Below are 17,660 nucleotides of genomic sequence, written 5' to 3'. Positions count from 1 at the left end.
GTGTTGCACATGTACAGTGCATTCGGAAAGTACTCAGACCCCATTACTTTTTCCACATTTTGTTACTTTACAGCCTTATTCTAAAATTGACTAAATCGTTTTTTTTCCCCCTCATAAATCTACACACGATACCCCATAATGACAAAGCAAAAACAGGTTTTTAGAAATTCTTGTGAATAAAAAAAGAAAAAGGAAATATCATATCAGTATTCGGATCCTTTACTCAGTACTTTGTTGAAGCGCCTTCGGCAGCGATTACAGCCTTGAGTCTTCTTGGGTATGACGCCACAAGCTTGGCACACCTGTATTTGGGGAGTGTCTCCCATTCTTCTCTGCAGATCCTCTCAAGCTCTGTCAGATTGGATGGGGAGCATCGCTGCACAGTGAATTTCAGGTCTCTCCAGAGATGTTAGATCGGGTTCAAGTCCGGGCTCTGGCTGAGCCACTCAAGGACATTCAGAGACTTGTCCCGAAGCCAATCCTGCGTTGTCTTGGCTGTGTGCTTAGGGTCGTTGTCCTGTTGGAAGGTGAACCTTCGCCCGAGTCTGAGGTCCTGAGCGCTCTGGAGCAGGTTTTCATTAAGGATCTCCCTGTCTTTTGCTCCGTTCATCTTTCCCTCCATCCTGACTAGTCTCCCAGTCCCTGCCGCTGAAAAACATCACCACCATGCTTCACCGTAGGGATGGTGCCAGGTTTCCTTCAGACGTGACACTTGGCATTCAGGCCAAATAGTTCAATCTTGGTTTCATCAGACCAGAGAATCTTGTTTCTCATGGTCTGAGTGTCTTTAGGTGCCTGTTGGCAAACTCCAAGCGGGCTGTGATGTGCCTTTTACTGAGGAGTGGCTTCCGTCTGGCCATTCTACCATAAAGGCCTGATTGTTGGAGTGCTGCAGAGATGGTTGTCCTTCTGGAAGGTTCTCCCATCTCCACAGAGGAACTCTGGAGCTCTGTCAGAGTGACTATCATGTTCTTGGTCACCTCCCTGACCAAGGCCCTTCTCCCCCGATTGCTCAGTTTGGCCGGGCGGCTAGCTCTAGGAAGAGTCTTGGTGGTTCCAAACTTCTTCCATTTAAGAATGATGGAGGCCACTGTTTTCTTGGGGACCTTCAATGCTGCAGTAATTTTGTGGTACCCTTCCCCAGATCTGTGCCTTGACACAATCCTGTCTCGGAGCTCTGCAATTCCTTTGACCTCATGGCTTTGTTTTTGCTCTGACATGCACTGTCAAGTTTGGGACCTTATATAGACAGGTGTGTGCCTTTCCAAATCATGTTCAATCAATTGAATTTACCACAGGTGGACTCCAATCAAGTTGTAGAAACATCTCAAGGATGATCAGTGGAAACAGGATGCACCTGAGCACAATTTTGAGTCTCATAGCAAAGAGTCTGAATACTTATGTAAATAAGTCTATTTCAGTTTTATTTTTATTAATTTTTTGCATACATTTCTAAAAACCTGTTTTCGCTTTGTCATTATGTGGTATAGTGTGTAGATTGATGAAGAATTTTTTTTAATTTAATCAATTTTAGAATAAGGCTGTAACTTAACAAAATGTGGAAAAAGTCAAGGGGTCTGAATACTTTCCGAATGCACTGTATCTGACATCAACATTGTCTGTAGGAGTGAATCTGCTTTGTGATCATGGCATACGACAACAGCCATGGCTTCAGCATCGATATAACCTCTTAGATGACAGTGTCAATGGTGATAAGATTTCTCTAATTTTTTAATGTTTTATTCCAGGGCCCAGGAGGAGCCCAGGGACCCCGCGGAGACAATGGCAGGAGAGGCGCTCTCGGTCGCAAGGTACTGAACTAAACTGATCATCATTGGCATCGCTCTAGTCTAGCTAGTGCCAGTATAATCACATTGGCCTAAGCCTCCCACTCTCCTGATACTGGACACACATTCACAGCCTATTAGAGTCAACACAGAATGCTCCCTAACAAACCATCCAGGTCCGTGTGTCAAGTTTACTTCAAATAAAGGGGGTGAATGCAAGTAAATCTGGAGGAAATCTCTGCACGACTCAGAAGGAATGTGCTCTCTCTCTCTTTCTCTCTTCTGCTCTGCCTCTCTCTTCCCTCTCTCCCCCTCTCCCCCCCCCCCCCTCTCTCTCTCTCTCTCTGTGTACTATATCTACTATCTGTCTCTCTCTCTCTCTCTCTCTCTCTCTCTCTCTCTCTCTCTCTCTCTCTCTCTCTCTCTCTCTCTCTCTCTCTCTCTCTCTCTCTCTCTCTCTCTCTCTCTCTCTCTTTCTATATCTCTGTATCTTTCTTTATAGGGAGAGCCAGGAGAGCCCGGACCCAAAGGCATCGTGGGACCTCTGGGACCTCGTGGTGAGCCTGTAAGTCATTACATCACATCCTGTCAGCTAAACACAACTGGAACCTAGGGAAGATTAACAGACTGACTATTAATCAGATCGTAGATTGCATGGGGTCAACATACATTGAGATGGATAGAATAAAAATACACAAGTGTAATAAATCGTATTGATGTTATTGCAGTTGGTATGACCTTCTTACCCTTCTTATCCTATGAAGTGGATGAATTTATGAGATTCATTGTTTCGTTTGTAGCCCTATGGAATGTTGTTAATTTGTTTGTAGCCCTATGGAATTTAGTTAATTTGAACCCAGGCTTAGAGCAGTGTGACACTTTGTTTGCATCCAGATTCTCTACCTTTCTCCTGAAGTGTGCACTTGCACACTCCCAACATTAGATTTAAGCATTGGATTGGTGTAAGCAATAAGCATTGGCTGGAGGGAGTTTCCACCAATGTTAAAGGGATAGTTCACCCAAATTACAAATGTACAGTGCATTCGGAGAGTATTCAGACCCCTTGACTTTTTCCACATTTTGTTACATTACGGCTTTATTCTAAAATTGATTAAATTGTGTTTTTTCCTCATCAATCTACACACAATACCCCATAATGACAAAGCAAAAACAGGTGTTAAGACATTTTTGCAAAACAGAAATATTACATTTACATAAGTATTCAGACACTTTACTCAGTACATTGTTGATGCACATTTGGCAGTGATTACAGCCTCGAGTCTCTTTGGGTATGACGCTACAAGGTTGGCACCCCTGTATTTGGCGACTTTTTCCTATTTTTCTCTGCAGATCCTCTCAAGCTCTGTCAGGTTAGATGGGGCGCATTACTGCACAGCTATTTTCAGGTCTCTCCAGAGATGTTAGATCGGGTTCAAGTCCGGGCTCTGGCTGGGCCACTCAAGGACATTCAGAGACTTGTTCCGAAGCCACTCCTGTGTTGTCTTGGCTGTGTGCTTAGGGTCATTGTCCTGTTGGAAGGTGAACATTCGCCCCAGCCTGAGCTCCTGAGCGCTCTGGAGCAGGTTTTCATCAAGGATCTCTCTGTACTTTGCTCCGTTCATCTTTCCCTCGATCCTGACTAGTCTCCCAGTCCCTGCCACTGAAAAACATACCCACAGCATGATGCTGCCACCACCATGCTTCACCGTAGGGATGGTGCAAGGTTTCCTCCAGACGTGACGCTTGGCATTCAGGTCAAAGAGTTCAATGTTGGTTTCTGAATACTTATGTAAATATGGTATTTCTGTTTTTGTTTTTTTATAAATTAGCAAAAATTCATAAAAACCTGTTTTCGCATTGTTATTATGGGGTATTGTGTGTAGATTGATGAGGGAATATTTGTATTCATTCAATTTTAGAATAAGGCTGTAATGTAACAAAATGTGGAAAAAGTCAAGGGGTCTGAATACTGACGAATGCACTGTATATAATGGTTTTCTTACCCTATAAGCCATCTTTGGACAAGATAAGACAGCAATCCATACTTTGGTTTTGTTTACCTGGCCAGAGCAATGTTAAATCCATGTGAGGGGGTGTGTAAGTACACACTTCAGGAGACAGGTAGAGAATCTGGACTCAACCTTGACGTGCTCCAGGCTCCTGGGCCTCCTGATGGTAATCTGGATTTCACAGTCACGGACAGTTCAAAGAGAAGCAGGATTTATGTCTGACCTCCTTTCACTTCTCAGAACCTGGAGCGTGTTTCTTTAATCTCTCAACTGAAGGTCTCCCTAATGCCAAACATTCTATCTCGTTTCATTGGCTTTTTACTTGATCTGTCCCAATTCTGTGAGTTAGTACATGGTACTAGTACAGGGCTCTCCAATGCTGTTCCTGGAGCGTTACCCTCCTGTAGGTTTTCGATCCAACCCCAGTTGTAACTAACCTGATTCAGCTTATCAACCAGCTAATTATTAGAATCAGGTATGCAAGATTAGGGTTGGAGCGAAAACCTACAGGACGTTAGCTCTCCAGGAACAGGGTTTGAGAGCCCTGTATTTGTATATAGTATCCTTGCACTCTATTGACCAGTTCAGATCAGTGCATACAGTTCTACTTATCAAATATTACATTGGCTGTATATTAGACCTGTGTCCAAATAGTATTTTAAAACGTGCAAATACTTTGAGTGTTTTCTTGTGCCTGCCTGGAGTGCCAGATGTGCAGGGTAGGCACTTGTGGGACCATTCCATTGGTTCTGTTGCCCCAGGCAGGCTCAATTAAGCACAGCTAAAGGATTTCAAGATTTTGAATACTATTTGAACCCAGGTCAGCTGTACTTACAGTAACATTATTCACGCACGTGGTACTTTTAACTATAAGATTGGGTCAGTAGACAATACTGTGCCATCTATCATATTGCAGTAAGCACAGTATCCTCTTCTTACAGGGCGAAGATGGTCGAGATGGATTTGGAATCGCAGGGCCCAAAGGAAGAAAGGTAAATAATCATACATTTGACAAAATACAATTTGCAACTGTTTGTACTGTATGTCCCTCATATTCATCTGTTCAGTCCAAGCTGTCCAATCTGCACCTAAATAATTAATGTAATCATGTTATATGTAATGTTGTCTGGAGCAGCCTACTACTTTTAAATATCCAACAAATTCAATCAATGTTCTATGTTATAATGAGCTTGCATGATGTTATCTTAAATTGCCATTATCAGCCTATATGCTCAAATGAACAGACAAGTGTCTTCCTTACAGGGTGATGAGGGCTTCCCAGGATTCCCAGGACCAAAGGTAATGTCAAGAACATCATCACTGTCACATCTTATTCAGTTCAACTCAAGAATTGTTAAAATGAAGAATAGTGCTCCGTTTCACTCAAATGATCTCAGGTTGTAATATGACCTCTCTGTACAGAGTGGGATCTCTCGAATTTGACACAAGGGTTGTGTTCATTAGGGCACACCGTAGCAAAATGTTTTGTACCGGAAAACAAGCATTTCTTATTAGATGTTCGGACAGTATCTTCCCGTTTCGGGCCATTTTCTTCAGTTTCTTGCCAAATTAACACGACCAAGGTGTCTGTCTTATTGTTCCCTGTGACGGTTCGCACACTGATGTTTCTGTCACCATGCAGGGAGGGGCAGGTGATGGCGGAACCAATGGCGGACCAGGACCCATAGGAAACCGTGGCCAGAGGGTGAATGCTTTAGCTGGAGTGGGAGACTGGGATTAGCGGTGCTATGTGCTCTGGGAGTTTCTTAACTTATATTATAACTAAAACAACCACTGATATGTGTTTGTTTTACCTAACTTAGTTGACTGCACTGACTGTAAGTTGCTCTGGATAAGAACATCTGCTAAATTACCAAAATGGGAATATAAAAATATCAGGGTAGTGTGTACCGTATGTGTACAGTATTGGTAAATTGATGTGAATGTTTGGAATGTAATCATACACAATGATTTTGTAAATCTAACTTGATATGCTGTTGTATTGCTCTTCTAGGGTGTTTCAGGGGAAATTGGTACTCCAGGTCAGAAGGGAGAGGTTGGATACCCCGGGCCTTATGTAAGCACTGACTTAACTGTACATCATTGGTCCCTTTCCTGTACCCAGATTAGTCCTGGTCCTGGACTGAAAAGCATTTTCAATGGACATTCTCCATTTAGAATGCTTTTTAGTCCAGCAGTAGGCTTAATCTGGGTCCAGGAAACCAGCCCCATGTGTTCACAACCAGGAGAGACCCTTTATAGATTTCATATTCTCTCCTTGGCTCTGTACAATAGTCCATAACTGCATAAAGATTAATTCATAGTCATGACTAATAGTATAAGACTAGTTTGTAGTCTTAGACATTATTAGCAGTTTACTTCACCTCTAGGAAGAGACTATCTATATCAACCCATGAAATGAAAAATCATGACCTCCTACATACAGTGCATTCTGAAAGTATTTAGACCCCTTCACTTGTTCCACATTTTGTTACGTTACTGCCTTATTCTAGAATTGATTAAATTGTGTTTTTTTATTTTCTCATCAATCTACACACAGTACCCCATAATGACAAAGAAAAGGTTTTTCGAAATTTTTGCAAATGTATATTTAAAAGAAAAACTGAAATATACATTTACATAAGTATTCAGACCCAGTACTTTGTTGAATCACCTTTGGCAGTGATTACAGCCTTGAGTCTTCTTGGGTATGATGCTACAAGCTTGGCAAACCTGTTTTTGGGGAGTTTCTCCCATTCTTCTCTGCTGATCCTATCAAGCTCTGTCAGGTTGGATAGGGAGCGTCGCTGCACAGCTTTTTTCAGATCTCTCCAGAGATGTTCAATGGGATCAAGTCTGGGCTCTGGCTGGGCCACTCAAGGACATTCAGAGACTTGTCCCGAAGCCACTCCTGCGTTGTGTGCTCTTGGCTGTGTGCTTAGGGTCTTTGTCCTGTTGGAAGGTGAACCTTCGCCACAGTCTGAGGTCCTGAGCGCTCTGGAGCAGGTTTTCTCCAGACGTGACGCTTGGCATTCAGGCCAAAGAGTTCAATCTTGGTTTCATCAGACAAGAGAATCTTGTTTCTCATGGTCTGAGAGTCCTTAAGGTGCCTTTTGGCAAACTCCAAGCAGGCTGTCATGTGCCTTTTACTGAGGAGTGGCTTCCATCTGGCCACTCTACCATAAAGGACTGATTGGTGGAGTGCTGCAGAGATGATTGTCCTTCTGGAAGGTTCTCCCATCTCCACAGTGGAACTCTGGAGCTCTGTCAGTGACCATCGTGTTCTTGGTCACCTCCCTGACCAAAACCCTTCTCCCCCAATTGCTCAGTTTGGCCGGGTGGCCAGCTCTAGGAAGAGTCTTGGTGGTTCCAACTTCTTCCATTTAAGAATAATGGAGGCCACTGTGTTCTTGGGGGCCTTCAATGCTGCAGAAATGTTTTGGCACCCTTCCCCAGATCTGTGCCTCGACACAATACTGTCTCGGAGCTGTGGGACCTTATATAGACAGGTGTGTGCCTTTCCAAATCATGTCCAATCAATTGAATTTACCACTGGTGGACTACAGTCAAGTTGTAGAAACATCTCAAGGATGATCAATGGAAACAGGATGCACCTGAGCTCAAATCCGAGTCTCATAGCAAAGGGTCTGAATACTTATGTAAATATGGTATTTCTGTTTTAATTTTTAATACATTTGCAAGAATTTCAAAAAACGTGTTTTCGCTTTGTCATTATGGGGTATTGTGTGTAAATATATGAGGATTTGTATTTATTTCATCCATTTTAGAATAAGGCTGTAACATAACAAAATGTGGAAAAGGGGAAAGTGTCTGAATACTTTCTGAATGCACTGTACAGTATGTCACATTATAAATAACCATAAGTATACTTCTGTAACATGTACAGTCTTTGGAGGTTTGCCAAGTAGAATATGTATTGTTTTTAACGTCATTACAAACCGTTCATTATTTATATAATGGACAAAAATAATGGTGTTGTTATCTGGAGTGGTGCCAGGCATGAGAGTGTAGCCTATTGCTTTGTCTCCTTCCAGCTGTGTTCCTCTGTTCAACTCTGCTGTTTGTCTTCCCACAGGGCCAGAAAGGACCGAGAGGACCTGGCGTTGTGGTGGGAGTCCATTTATCAGATAGACAACATTTTGTATAGGAAATTTGACCAAAGTTTAAATGTGTGGAATATGTATAATGTCTTAACATCAGTTTTAAATTGTCCCTTTTCTCCTCAGCAATGTGACTTGGTGAAGAAGATCAGAGACAACTGTCGTAAGTGTAAAATGCCGGAAGGGTCGGCCGGGTCCCCCCACTTTAATGTCACCCTCCAACCGTATGTCGTGTAAACCCACCTTAGATACACACTGCATAACCCACCTCCCTCTCCTGCTCTGGCACCCATACACTTGACATAGGAGTATTAATGCCCCAAAACTTGTTTTATTTTTCGTTTTATTCTCAGCTTGCTGCTATGGTCAGCAGGAGTGCCCACTCTACCCTACCGAGCTGGCCTTCGCCCTGGACGCCTCTGACGGCGTGAGTAGGCCTGCCTTCAACAACATGCGTGAAGCCATGCTCCGCCTGGTTGGCAACATCACCATCGCCGAGAGCAACTGCCCGCGCGGCGCCCGCGTGGCCCTCACCCTCTACAACAACGAAGTGACCACCGAAATCCGCTTTGCAGACGCGCTGAAGCGCCGCGCCCTTGTGCAGCGCATGGAGGGCCTGCAGGCATTACAGACGCGCAAACAGCGTAGCCTGGAGACGGCCATGAACTTCTTGGCGCAGAACACCTTCAAGAGGGTGCGCAGCGGCTTCCTCATGAGGAAGGTGGCCATCTTCTTTGTCAACGGGCCAGTGAAGGATCAGCGGGCGGTCAGCGCAGCCGCCCTACGCCTCTATGACTCCGGCATCGCCTCAGTGTTCCTGATCAACAAAGAGGATGGCCAGCTCACCAGAGCTCTGAAGGTAATGTAAAGGGGGTTAGGGAGCAGACAAGGGGCAGAAAAATAGACACTCTTACATAGGGTAAAATTGAGCTCTGTTACCATAACACAGAGCAGGGAATCATTTTGGCCCTGCTCTAATGTCTGCACTAGCATAGAATGAGGCAATGTATTCTGCATGCAATGTGGTAGTATAGATATTGGAATGTAGTTATTGTTCTGGTACCTGAAAGCAGTATACAACACCTAAAAATGAATTTACAGAGATGTCTTGTCAGCTGACCTGAACATGTTTTTGACATTTCGTTACCTCCTCTCTCTTTATCAGATGAATGGCACTGGGTCAGCACTGGGTCAGGTGATTGTGCTGCCCAATCCCGGAAGTGCACAGTACAACTCAGCTATCCAAAAGGTCATGAACTGCCACATCTGCCTGGGTAAGAGCGTTTCTCATATCCTTAGAGATTAACTTCACACAAATGCTGCAATGAACTGTTATATGAATTTCTATGCAACTACCAAAAAATGGTGCATTCTTGTGTTCTACATTTTTTATGGAACACTATTTATTTTTGATGGTGTAACTGATTATCCCACACTTTGTTTCTGATTATAGTAATTATATTGTAAGCTAATTGGATGCACATTGCCTGACATTGACAGTTGCATACAAACCGAAAAATTGCATTACAAACAAATCCAGTGGGACATAATGAAAACCATTACAAGCCAAAACGCCTGAGCCCATTTATGTGTTCTTTTGTTCTCCAGACTCCTGCGCCCCGGACCAAATGTGTGACTATGTCCCCCCTCAGCAGTCGAGAGACAGGAGGTCTTCCACCACCGACGTGGACATTGACATGGCCTTTGTCATGGACAGCTCCGAGACCACCTACCCCACCGTCTTCACAGAGATGAAACGCTACGTTGCACACATTGTAGAGCAGCTGGAAGTCTCATCGGACCCCGTGGCATCCATCCACCATGCCCGCGTGGCCGTGATCCAGCATGCGCCCTACGAGTTCCTGCGCAACAACAGCGTCTCACCCATCCTCGTGGACGTGGGCCTGACTGACCACCGCTCAGCCCATGACATCCGCAACTTCCTGCTGGACAAGACACCCCAACTGGAGGGTGGGCGGGCACTGGCGGCCGCCATCGAGCACACGGTGGAGCAGGTGTTTGAGAAGGCGCCCCACCAGCGAGACCTCAAGGTTCTGACGGTGTTTGTAACAGGCCCTGTGGAGGAGGATGAGGAGCGGCTGGTTGCCGTGGCCACCGAGGCCAAGTGTAAAGGCTATTTCTTGGTCATCCTGGGCGTGGGCGAGAAGCTGGGGGCTGGGGACACCCGTGTGCTGACGCGCATGGCCAGCGAGCCGTCCGACATCTTCTTCAAGAGGCTGACCAGCACCTCGCACTTCTACGACAAGCACATTCAGAACTTTGGCCGACTGCTGCCCAAGTATCTCAGCAGTGAGTGCTTTCTTTTACGCCGTTGCTGTCTATTGAGTACCTGTTTGATTTATGTTAATATTTTATTCACTGATAACAGGTTTTTCATGGACAAAGCAAATTAAATAATTAGATTGAATGCACATAATTGTGGACACATTGACAGTCGTTCTGGTTTTAATTGTGGAAACCACTTACAAACACCTTTAATATATTTTTTTGTCAGGTTGATACTGTATGTGAACATTGTCCTTTTCCTCTTGTGTCTGCAGTTGAGAACGTTTTCTACATGTCTCCTGAAGTCTCCAAACACTGTCACTGGTACCAGAGTGACCAGCCATTCCCCAAGTTCCCCTTCCCCAAGTCACACCACAGCCAAGAGTGAGTATTCAGATCATGTTTATCACGTGTATATTCATTAAAGTGTTTATCATGTTTGTCATGTAAATCACCATATGCATAACTTTATGTATTGGTAGAATCTTACATATCATGTGTCTATAATCCACTCTGTGTAGGAAACATCAAAAACACGAAAACCACCAGGCAGTCCATCCAAGAAAGCACAACGGTACATTAAATAAAAAATGAAATAGCAGGGTTTACCACCAGTTAAATAAATCAATACCAGTCATGTTTTGTCTCCCGTGGCAGTTCAAAGACTAATCATTTGTGAATGTGTGTGTTTTTGTCTGTTTTTTTTTATGTCTGCATGTGTGTATGTTATGTGTGTGTGTGTGTTTTATGTCTGCGTGTGTGTCAATATGTTTGGCCCCTAGACCAAGATGAGTTGCACGTAGCCAACGTCACTTCCAGCAGCCTGACCCTGCGCTGGGCCAGCCCGGACCCCAAGCACATGGCCTACTTTGAGGTGGTGGTTACGCGCCAGCGTGACAACACACTGGTTTTGAGGAGAAATGTGACGGGAACTGAGCTCACTGTAAGCGGCCTGGATAGCGCCCAGACCTACCACGCCGTGGTGACCACACAAACTACCCAGGGCCACGCTGTGGCCACCCACAAAGGCATTATTACCACCAGTAAGTCCATAAACACATCACAGTGATTGTCTGGTCTGCTTAGGTTAGGCTTTACCCGTTTTTCCCCTACAACAGTGATGTCAACCTGAAAATTATTGTCAATGACAGTTTTGCCTGAGCAACGGATAGATATGCGTATACTGTACAGTAGGCCTATATCGGCATAAAAATATATCAAAATGATCGTTATTATGATAATTAAATGAGTATTGTGTTTTATGTTGTGCAACATCCAAGCAATGATAAAGGTGGTTTTCCTGTTTCATGAATATCTTTCTGTCTTTCATATATTTTATTGGAATGTTTTCCTTTTTTTTGTGCAAGGCAAAACAAAACATGTCACCTGGTGTCAGACTAGCCACACAACAGCCATAAATATCTGTATAACTGAATCCACTGACCATTATTATGTAATATCTGATTGGACAGAAGCAGCAGCAGAGCATAAGGTCACCGCCCCCATGGAGGTGACTGGTATCGTGGCCACTACACCACTGGACAAACCAGAGATTGGTGAGTGACACCTGTGTGTGTGTGTGTGTATGTGTGTGTTTTTGGTTTCACTATCCTTGTGGGGACCGAAGTCCTCACAAGGATAGTAAAACAAGGAAAATTCGGAGAAGTGGAAACATTTCGCTGGCCCCCACAAGGAAAAAAGGCAATTTTAGGATTAAGGGTTAAATTTAGGGTTAGGTTTAGAATTAGGGGAGCCAGCTTCTACTTTTGAGAAACCGCCCCTTGGTTTGCCTGGTTCAGAGATTGCCTTTGTTTTTAGCTAATGGTCTCTAATAGGAATTCATTGTGTTTGGATTTGCATTGGCAGCATCGTTGTTACTCCAATACATTTACATTTCACATTTACATAATTTAGCAGACGCTCTTATCCAGAGCGACTTACAAATTGGTGCATTCAACAATTTTTTTTCAATGGGGGGTGGGGGAAGAAGGATTACTTTATACTATTCCAGGTATTCCTTAAAGAGGTAGGGTTTCAAGTGTCTCCGGAAGGTGGTCAGTGACTCCGCTGTCCTGGCGTCGTGGGGGAGCTTGTTCCACCGTTGGGGTGCCAGAGCAGCGAATAGCTTTGACTGGGCTGAGCGGGAACTGTGCTTCCGTAGAGGTAGGGGAGCTAGCAGGCCAGAGGTGGATGAACGTAGTGCCCTCGTTTGGGTGTAGGGTCTGATCAGAAAATCCAACAGTATGGTTCAGAATCACTCTTCAACACACAAATATATTTCACACATCATGCACAATGATTTTCAAGTTAAAAGCCCACTCGTCTATAATTTATTTAAATGATAAAAAATGGGTGTAAATATCACAGAGTGGGCCTTTAAAAAATTGGCCTTTTTAATCTATATTCAGCAGGGGCTGATAGACCATCATGTTAAATGGGCTGGTCCATTTGTAGCCCTAACTTTTTTGCACAAAATGCTCATTATCTGGTTAATAATGGGGACCTCAAGGAAAAAAATGGGACGGTGGACCTCATGGAAAAATGAATCTGGTCCCAGTCCGCCCTTGCTAGAAGAAACCGACCCTACTCTTACGCTTGTTTACACTGAGCTGCACTGGGATCGGAACACAATCGTGGTTACATTAAGACACTGTGGAGCCAGCGCGACATATGGGTTGAGAAGATTTAAATACTGCTAGTTTGTTTCCCGGAAAACTGCCCTTTTCGTCATCATGATAGCTAGCAGTAGCCACAGCAGTCATTTTGGAATGGCACATCGCGTTGAACAAGAAAGGAGCTGCTTGGCTGACACTGCCATTCCAAAATTGCTGCGGTGGCTACTGCTAGTTAGCATGAGGATGAAAAGGGACGTTTTCTGTAAGAAAACAAGCAGTACTTCTGCCCCTGATAGTAAGTGATGCTGCCAAAAATATTGGGCATGGAGGAAACTATTACTTAATAAACAACTGAACTGTTCACTGAAAGACAATCTCTTAACCATTGGTATAGCTCCTGTAGCTTTTACAGTGAGACAGAAAACGTTTTTGTGGAAAATAACTCCATTGATGAAGATTTATTGCTCACATGTTGAGCCTTGGAGTGAGGCCACTGCACGCTCTCCCTTATGGTGGGAATGGCTAAGAGATGAGGTCATCTCCTGAACCAGCGAATCAGGGAGTTTTCAAGGGGGGCTGCCTCTGAGATTATGAGAACTCTGAGAACTCACAAATATAACTACTATAGTTGTCATAGTGACTGCTGATTAAAATAAAAACATATACATATATTTTCATGATATACTTACAATATATGTACATATTATATATACATTATATATGATCTACATACAGGTAACTGCCAAAATAAAGGAAACACTTGAGTAAATTTGGGTTCTGGTGGCTCTGTTATGGTGTCGGGTGCATATTCCTGGCATAGTTTAGGTCCACACCTTAGAGGGCAAGGTAAATGCAAATAAATACACACCTATTCTGAGTAATCACCTTCAACCTATGGTGAATCATTTCTATCCTGATGGGAGTGGTCTCTTCCAGGATGACAATGACCCATTCACAGGGCACGAGTGGTCACTGAATGGTTTTATGAGCATGACAATTATGTAAACCATATTCCATATCACCAGATCAACCCAATTGAACACTTAGGCCTATGGGAGATTCTGGAGCGGCGCCTGAGTCAGCGTTTTCCACCACCATCAACAAAACACCAAATTATTGAATTTCTCGTGGAAGAATGGTGTCGCATCCGTCCAATAGAGTTCCAGACACTTGTAGAATCCATGCCAAGGCACATTGAAGCTGTTCTGGTGGCTCGTGATGGCCCAATGCCTATTAAGATACTTTATGTTGGTTTTTCCTTTATTTTGGCAGTTACCTGTATATACATCATTGGTATTGATTGAAGCCAGTCATATTATTGCAATACTATACAATGATAACGCTATGTCAATAAGAAAATAATATACTATCACTGTGTAATGTGCAAAGCAGGAAGGACTTTGCCGTAGGGTGGTTTTGACGGGTGCGCTTGCGTCCAAGACTGTGGTTGAATTCATGTACTTTCTCAGCTTTACCGAGAGGTACTTTTGGAGTTGACCCACCAGGATTAGGTACTGATGGAGGTTTCGCTGCATAACCTCTACGGGATCGGTGTCCCGTATACAGGACGGTTGAGCTAACGTGCGCTAATGTGATTAGCATGACTGTTGTAAGTAACAGCAAACTTTCCAGGACATAAACATGTCTTATTCTTGTTAATCTAACTGCACTGTCCAATTTACAGTAGCTATTACAGTGAAAAAATACCGTGCTATTGTTTGAGGAGAGTGCGCAACAACAAAAAACGTATCACAGCAACTGGTTTGATACATTCACCTCTGAAGGTAAATAATGTACTTACATTCAGTAATCTTGCTCTGATTTGTCATCCTACGGGTCCCAGAGATAAAATGTAGCATAATTTTGTTTGATGAAATCAATTTTTATATTCAAATGTAGGAACTGTCTCTGGCTCCACACCCACCCCGCCCGGCCATCTAGATGTGTGAAAGTTAGTGTATAAGCTAATGATCCATCATGTATGACATTCCTGGGAGTGTGTAAACTTACATTTTGTATTACAATATCATTTTTGTATATTCTCTATAGTTATGTACTTGAAAATTTATCAATTTACCAATTCGGCACATTTGGGCAGACTTGATACAAAATAGTCCAGTATTGCAATGCTTCACTGGATCAATCTGAAACTATGCTAAATCAACATTGCGCCTAAACTGCAATATTATATTGTGGCCTTTCTCTTGCATTTCAAAGATGATTAAAAAAATATATGTTTTTTTGCTTGTATTATCTTTTACCAGATCTAATGTGTTATATTCTCCTACATTAATTTCACATTTCCACAAACTTCAAAGTGTTTCCTTTCAAATGGTGTCAATAATATGCATATCCTTGCTTCCGGTCCTGAGCTACAGGCAGTTAGATTTGGGAATGTCATTTTAGGCGAAAATTGAAAAAAGGGGTCCGATCCTTAAGAGGATAACACGGAGACCACACAGCCACAGACTTACTCAATACTAAAATGTACTAACATTAACATATATTAACTCTGATAGCAACATGGTTTAGGGAGAAGCAGCTGATTGGCTATGCCTACTATCCTTTCATATCAACAATTCACCAATACAAACCTATGCTACTGTACTATCTGTGCCTTTTCTACTCTCTTTGTTCAAAACGACTAACATTGTAGATGTACAGCTACTGTGACATGCCATGGTCCTACTATTAGATTTTTGCTCTGAGTTTTCACAAGTTTAATTTACCAGCAATGAGATACATTTGATTACCTTATCAAATGTTCTGTTTTCACATTTCACTTCTAAACCAGTAACAATACCGTTACATATTCATTACTTACTGTTTAGTCATGGCAGACAACTAGCTCACAGTAACTCAAATATATGTTTAGATGGGCGATGTTCATCTTAAACATACTTATACATCTCTCTTCTCTCTTAACCCTCTCGTGACTGGTCTTGTTTTTGCATGTTCTAGCTAACGAGCTCGCAGACCCATGCTCTCTTGGCTATGACCCTGGAATGGCGTGCAAAGACTATCAGGCTAAGTGGTTCTTTGACAGAAAGAACGGGATCTGTACCCAGTTCTGGTATGGTGGTTGTGAAGGCAATGTCAATAGGTTCGAGACTGAGGCCCAGTGCTTGAAACGCTGCATGAGGTCAGGTGAGTGGTCCTTGTTGCCAGGTTTTCTGAAAGCTTGCAGAGGCTGTTTGCACCTGTCTGGTCATATTTGACTAACTAACTAAGTAGACAATCGTAGACTGTAATTCGCTTGATAACAGTTGTCGTAAGCAGTCCTGATAATGTCATGCTTTTGCAACTAACATGATATAATCATGATACAGGATGCAATTTAGATTACCTGGTTAGCTAGCTGATAAGCTAACCATGTTAAGTGTGTATATTGTTACCTATCATGACTGTATATGACATCTATTACATCACAGTGTAAAAACAGCAATATGACGGAGCGTACAATTAAAGTGTTAAGGATGTTGTAGATCAGTTGGTAAAAGGTTGTTGCTTGACTTTAGAAACTTTTGTTTTTTCCCTGTTCGACAGCACCAGAGCCTCAGCAACAAGTGGAGCAGCAGCCCGAGACTGAGATCCTTCCAGCTCCCGGTAAGTTACCCTATTGGTAAAACTTTCTATGAAGTCGATATGCATTATACCGCATTATACAGGGCCGTGCACAAACCCCCATAAAGGGTACCCCCTCCCCAAAAGAAAAATATCCTCAACTGCCATCACGGACTCATCGTTGAGCAATTATTTCAACAAGAGGGGAAAGCAGCGCAATCTGATAAGTAAAGTATTTTGCGAAACTATTCTGAACTGGAATAAATGCTGCACTTATTTACACCAACACAATTCCAGTCAAAATAGAAGATTGTAAGAAATATTGTAGCCTGCCATTACTATATCCAACCCAACTCCATTTGTTGCCACTATCATGTATCCCAGTGTTTTTCAAACTTTTTGACCCTCAACCCCCAAAAAGGAGTGGTACAAAACTTGTGATCCCCACGCACACACATCCACATGCGCCACAATCACTGCGCAAATGTAACCTGCCATTACACCCATAAACGGTGATCCATTTTACACCACCATTTGGAGCTGAAAGTCATTCATGTTAGCAGACAACATCAAGTAAGGATATATCAGACATATAGCCAGTAGCCACCCAAACTAGGCCTATCTGAAATATGAATATTATCAATCAAGTCGCCAGGTAGCCTATTGCTCTGGCAAAGATGAGTCAGTTGTAGGTCGCTAAACTGTATTTTATATGGATGATAAATGTAGGCCTACTCTGTTTTTGGAAAACTAATCTGGCTTTGCACACCTGTGCACATTTTTGGTTCTGAAGCATGAATGAGAATTTAACAATGACTTGCGGGCAGTTGGTTAAGAACAACAACAACAACAACAATTTTTTGGGGGAAATTATACCACCACCGAATGGCCAAAGGTGCATGTGCCCTGCACAGGTATAGCCCTATGTGCATACAAACAGGAAGTACCAGTGACACGCTCAATTCGGAAGTGGTGAAGCGTATGCTAAGCTACATGACTGTTTTGCTAGCACAGACTGGAATATGTTCCGGGACTCATCCGATGGCATTGCAGAGTTTACCACATCAGTCACCTGCTTCATTAATAAGTGCATTAAGCGTCAATACAGGACTAAGATCGAATCCTACTACACTGGCTCTGACGCTCATTGGATGTGGCAGGGCTTGCAAACTATTACAGATTACAAAGGGAAACACAGCCACGAGCTGCCCAGAGACACAAGCCTACCAGACGAGCTAAATGCCTTCTGTACTTGCTTCAAGGCAAGCAACACTGAAC

At 43.1% G+C, this 17,660-nt stretch overlaps 1 protein-coding gene across 5 annotated transcripts in view; it reads left to right on the top strand.

Moving 5' to 3' along the window:
- The window catches only part of LOC121536624 (collagen alpha-3(VI) chain-like), a 63,499-nt gene that overhangs the window by 35,970 nt on the left and 9,869 nt on the right, over positions 1-17,660 (top strand). For 3 of the 5 annotated variants that reach the window (XM_045206537.1, XM_045206539.1, XM_045206538.1), the window contains exons 39-55: positions 1,749-1,811; positions 2,290-2,352; positions 4,738-4,788; positions 5,060-5,095; positions 5,439-5,501; positions 5,811-5,873; positions 7,893-7,925; positions 8,044-8,080; positions 8,271-8,776; positions 9,083-9,191; positions 9,526-10,227; positions 10,479-10,587; positions 10,725-10,777; positions 10,986-11,246; positions 11,676-11,759; positions 15,780-15,965; positions 16,365-16,424. In XM_045206537.1, the coding sequence (XP_045062472.1) occupies positions 1,749-1,811; positions 2,290-2,352; positions 4,738-4,788; positions 5,060-5,095; positions 5,439-5,501; positions 5,811-5,873; positions 7,893-7,925; positions 8,044-8,080; positions 8,271-8,776; positions 9,083-9,191; positions 9,526-10,227; positions 10,479-10,587; positions 10,725-10,777; positions 10,986-11,246; positions 11,676-11,759; positions 15,780-15,965; positions 16,365-16,424 (2,479 nt within the window). The remainder of the gene's footprint in view (positions 1-1,748; positions 1,812-2,289; positions 2,353-4,737; positions 4,789-5,059; positions 5,096-5,438; positions 5,502-5,810; positions 5,874-7,892; positions 7,926-8,043; positions 8,081-8,270; positions 8,777-9,082; positions 9,192-9,525; positions 10,228-10,478; positions 10,588-10,724; positions 10,778-10,985; positions 11,247-11,675; positions 11,760-15,779; positions 15,966-16,364; positions 16,425-17,660) is intronic. The other 2 variants (XM_045206542.1, XM_045206540.1) reach the window with 1 other exon arrangement.

This window comes from Coregonus clupeaformis, chromosome 23, assembly GCF_020615455.1.
Source record: "Coregonus clupeaformis isolate EN_2021a chromosome 23, ASM2061545v1, whole genome shotgun sequence".
NCBI lineage: Eukaryota > Metazoa > Chordata > Actinopteri > Salmoniformes > Salmonidae > Coregonus > Coregonus clupeaformis.
This window is presented reverse-complemented; position numbering and strand designations above follow the sequence as displayed.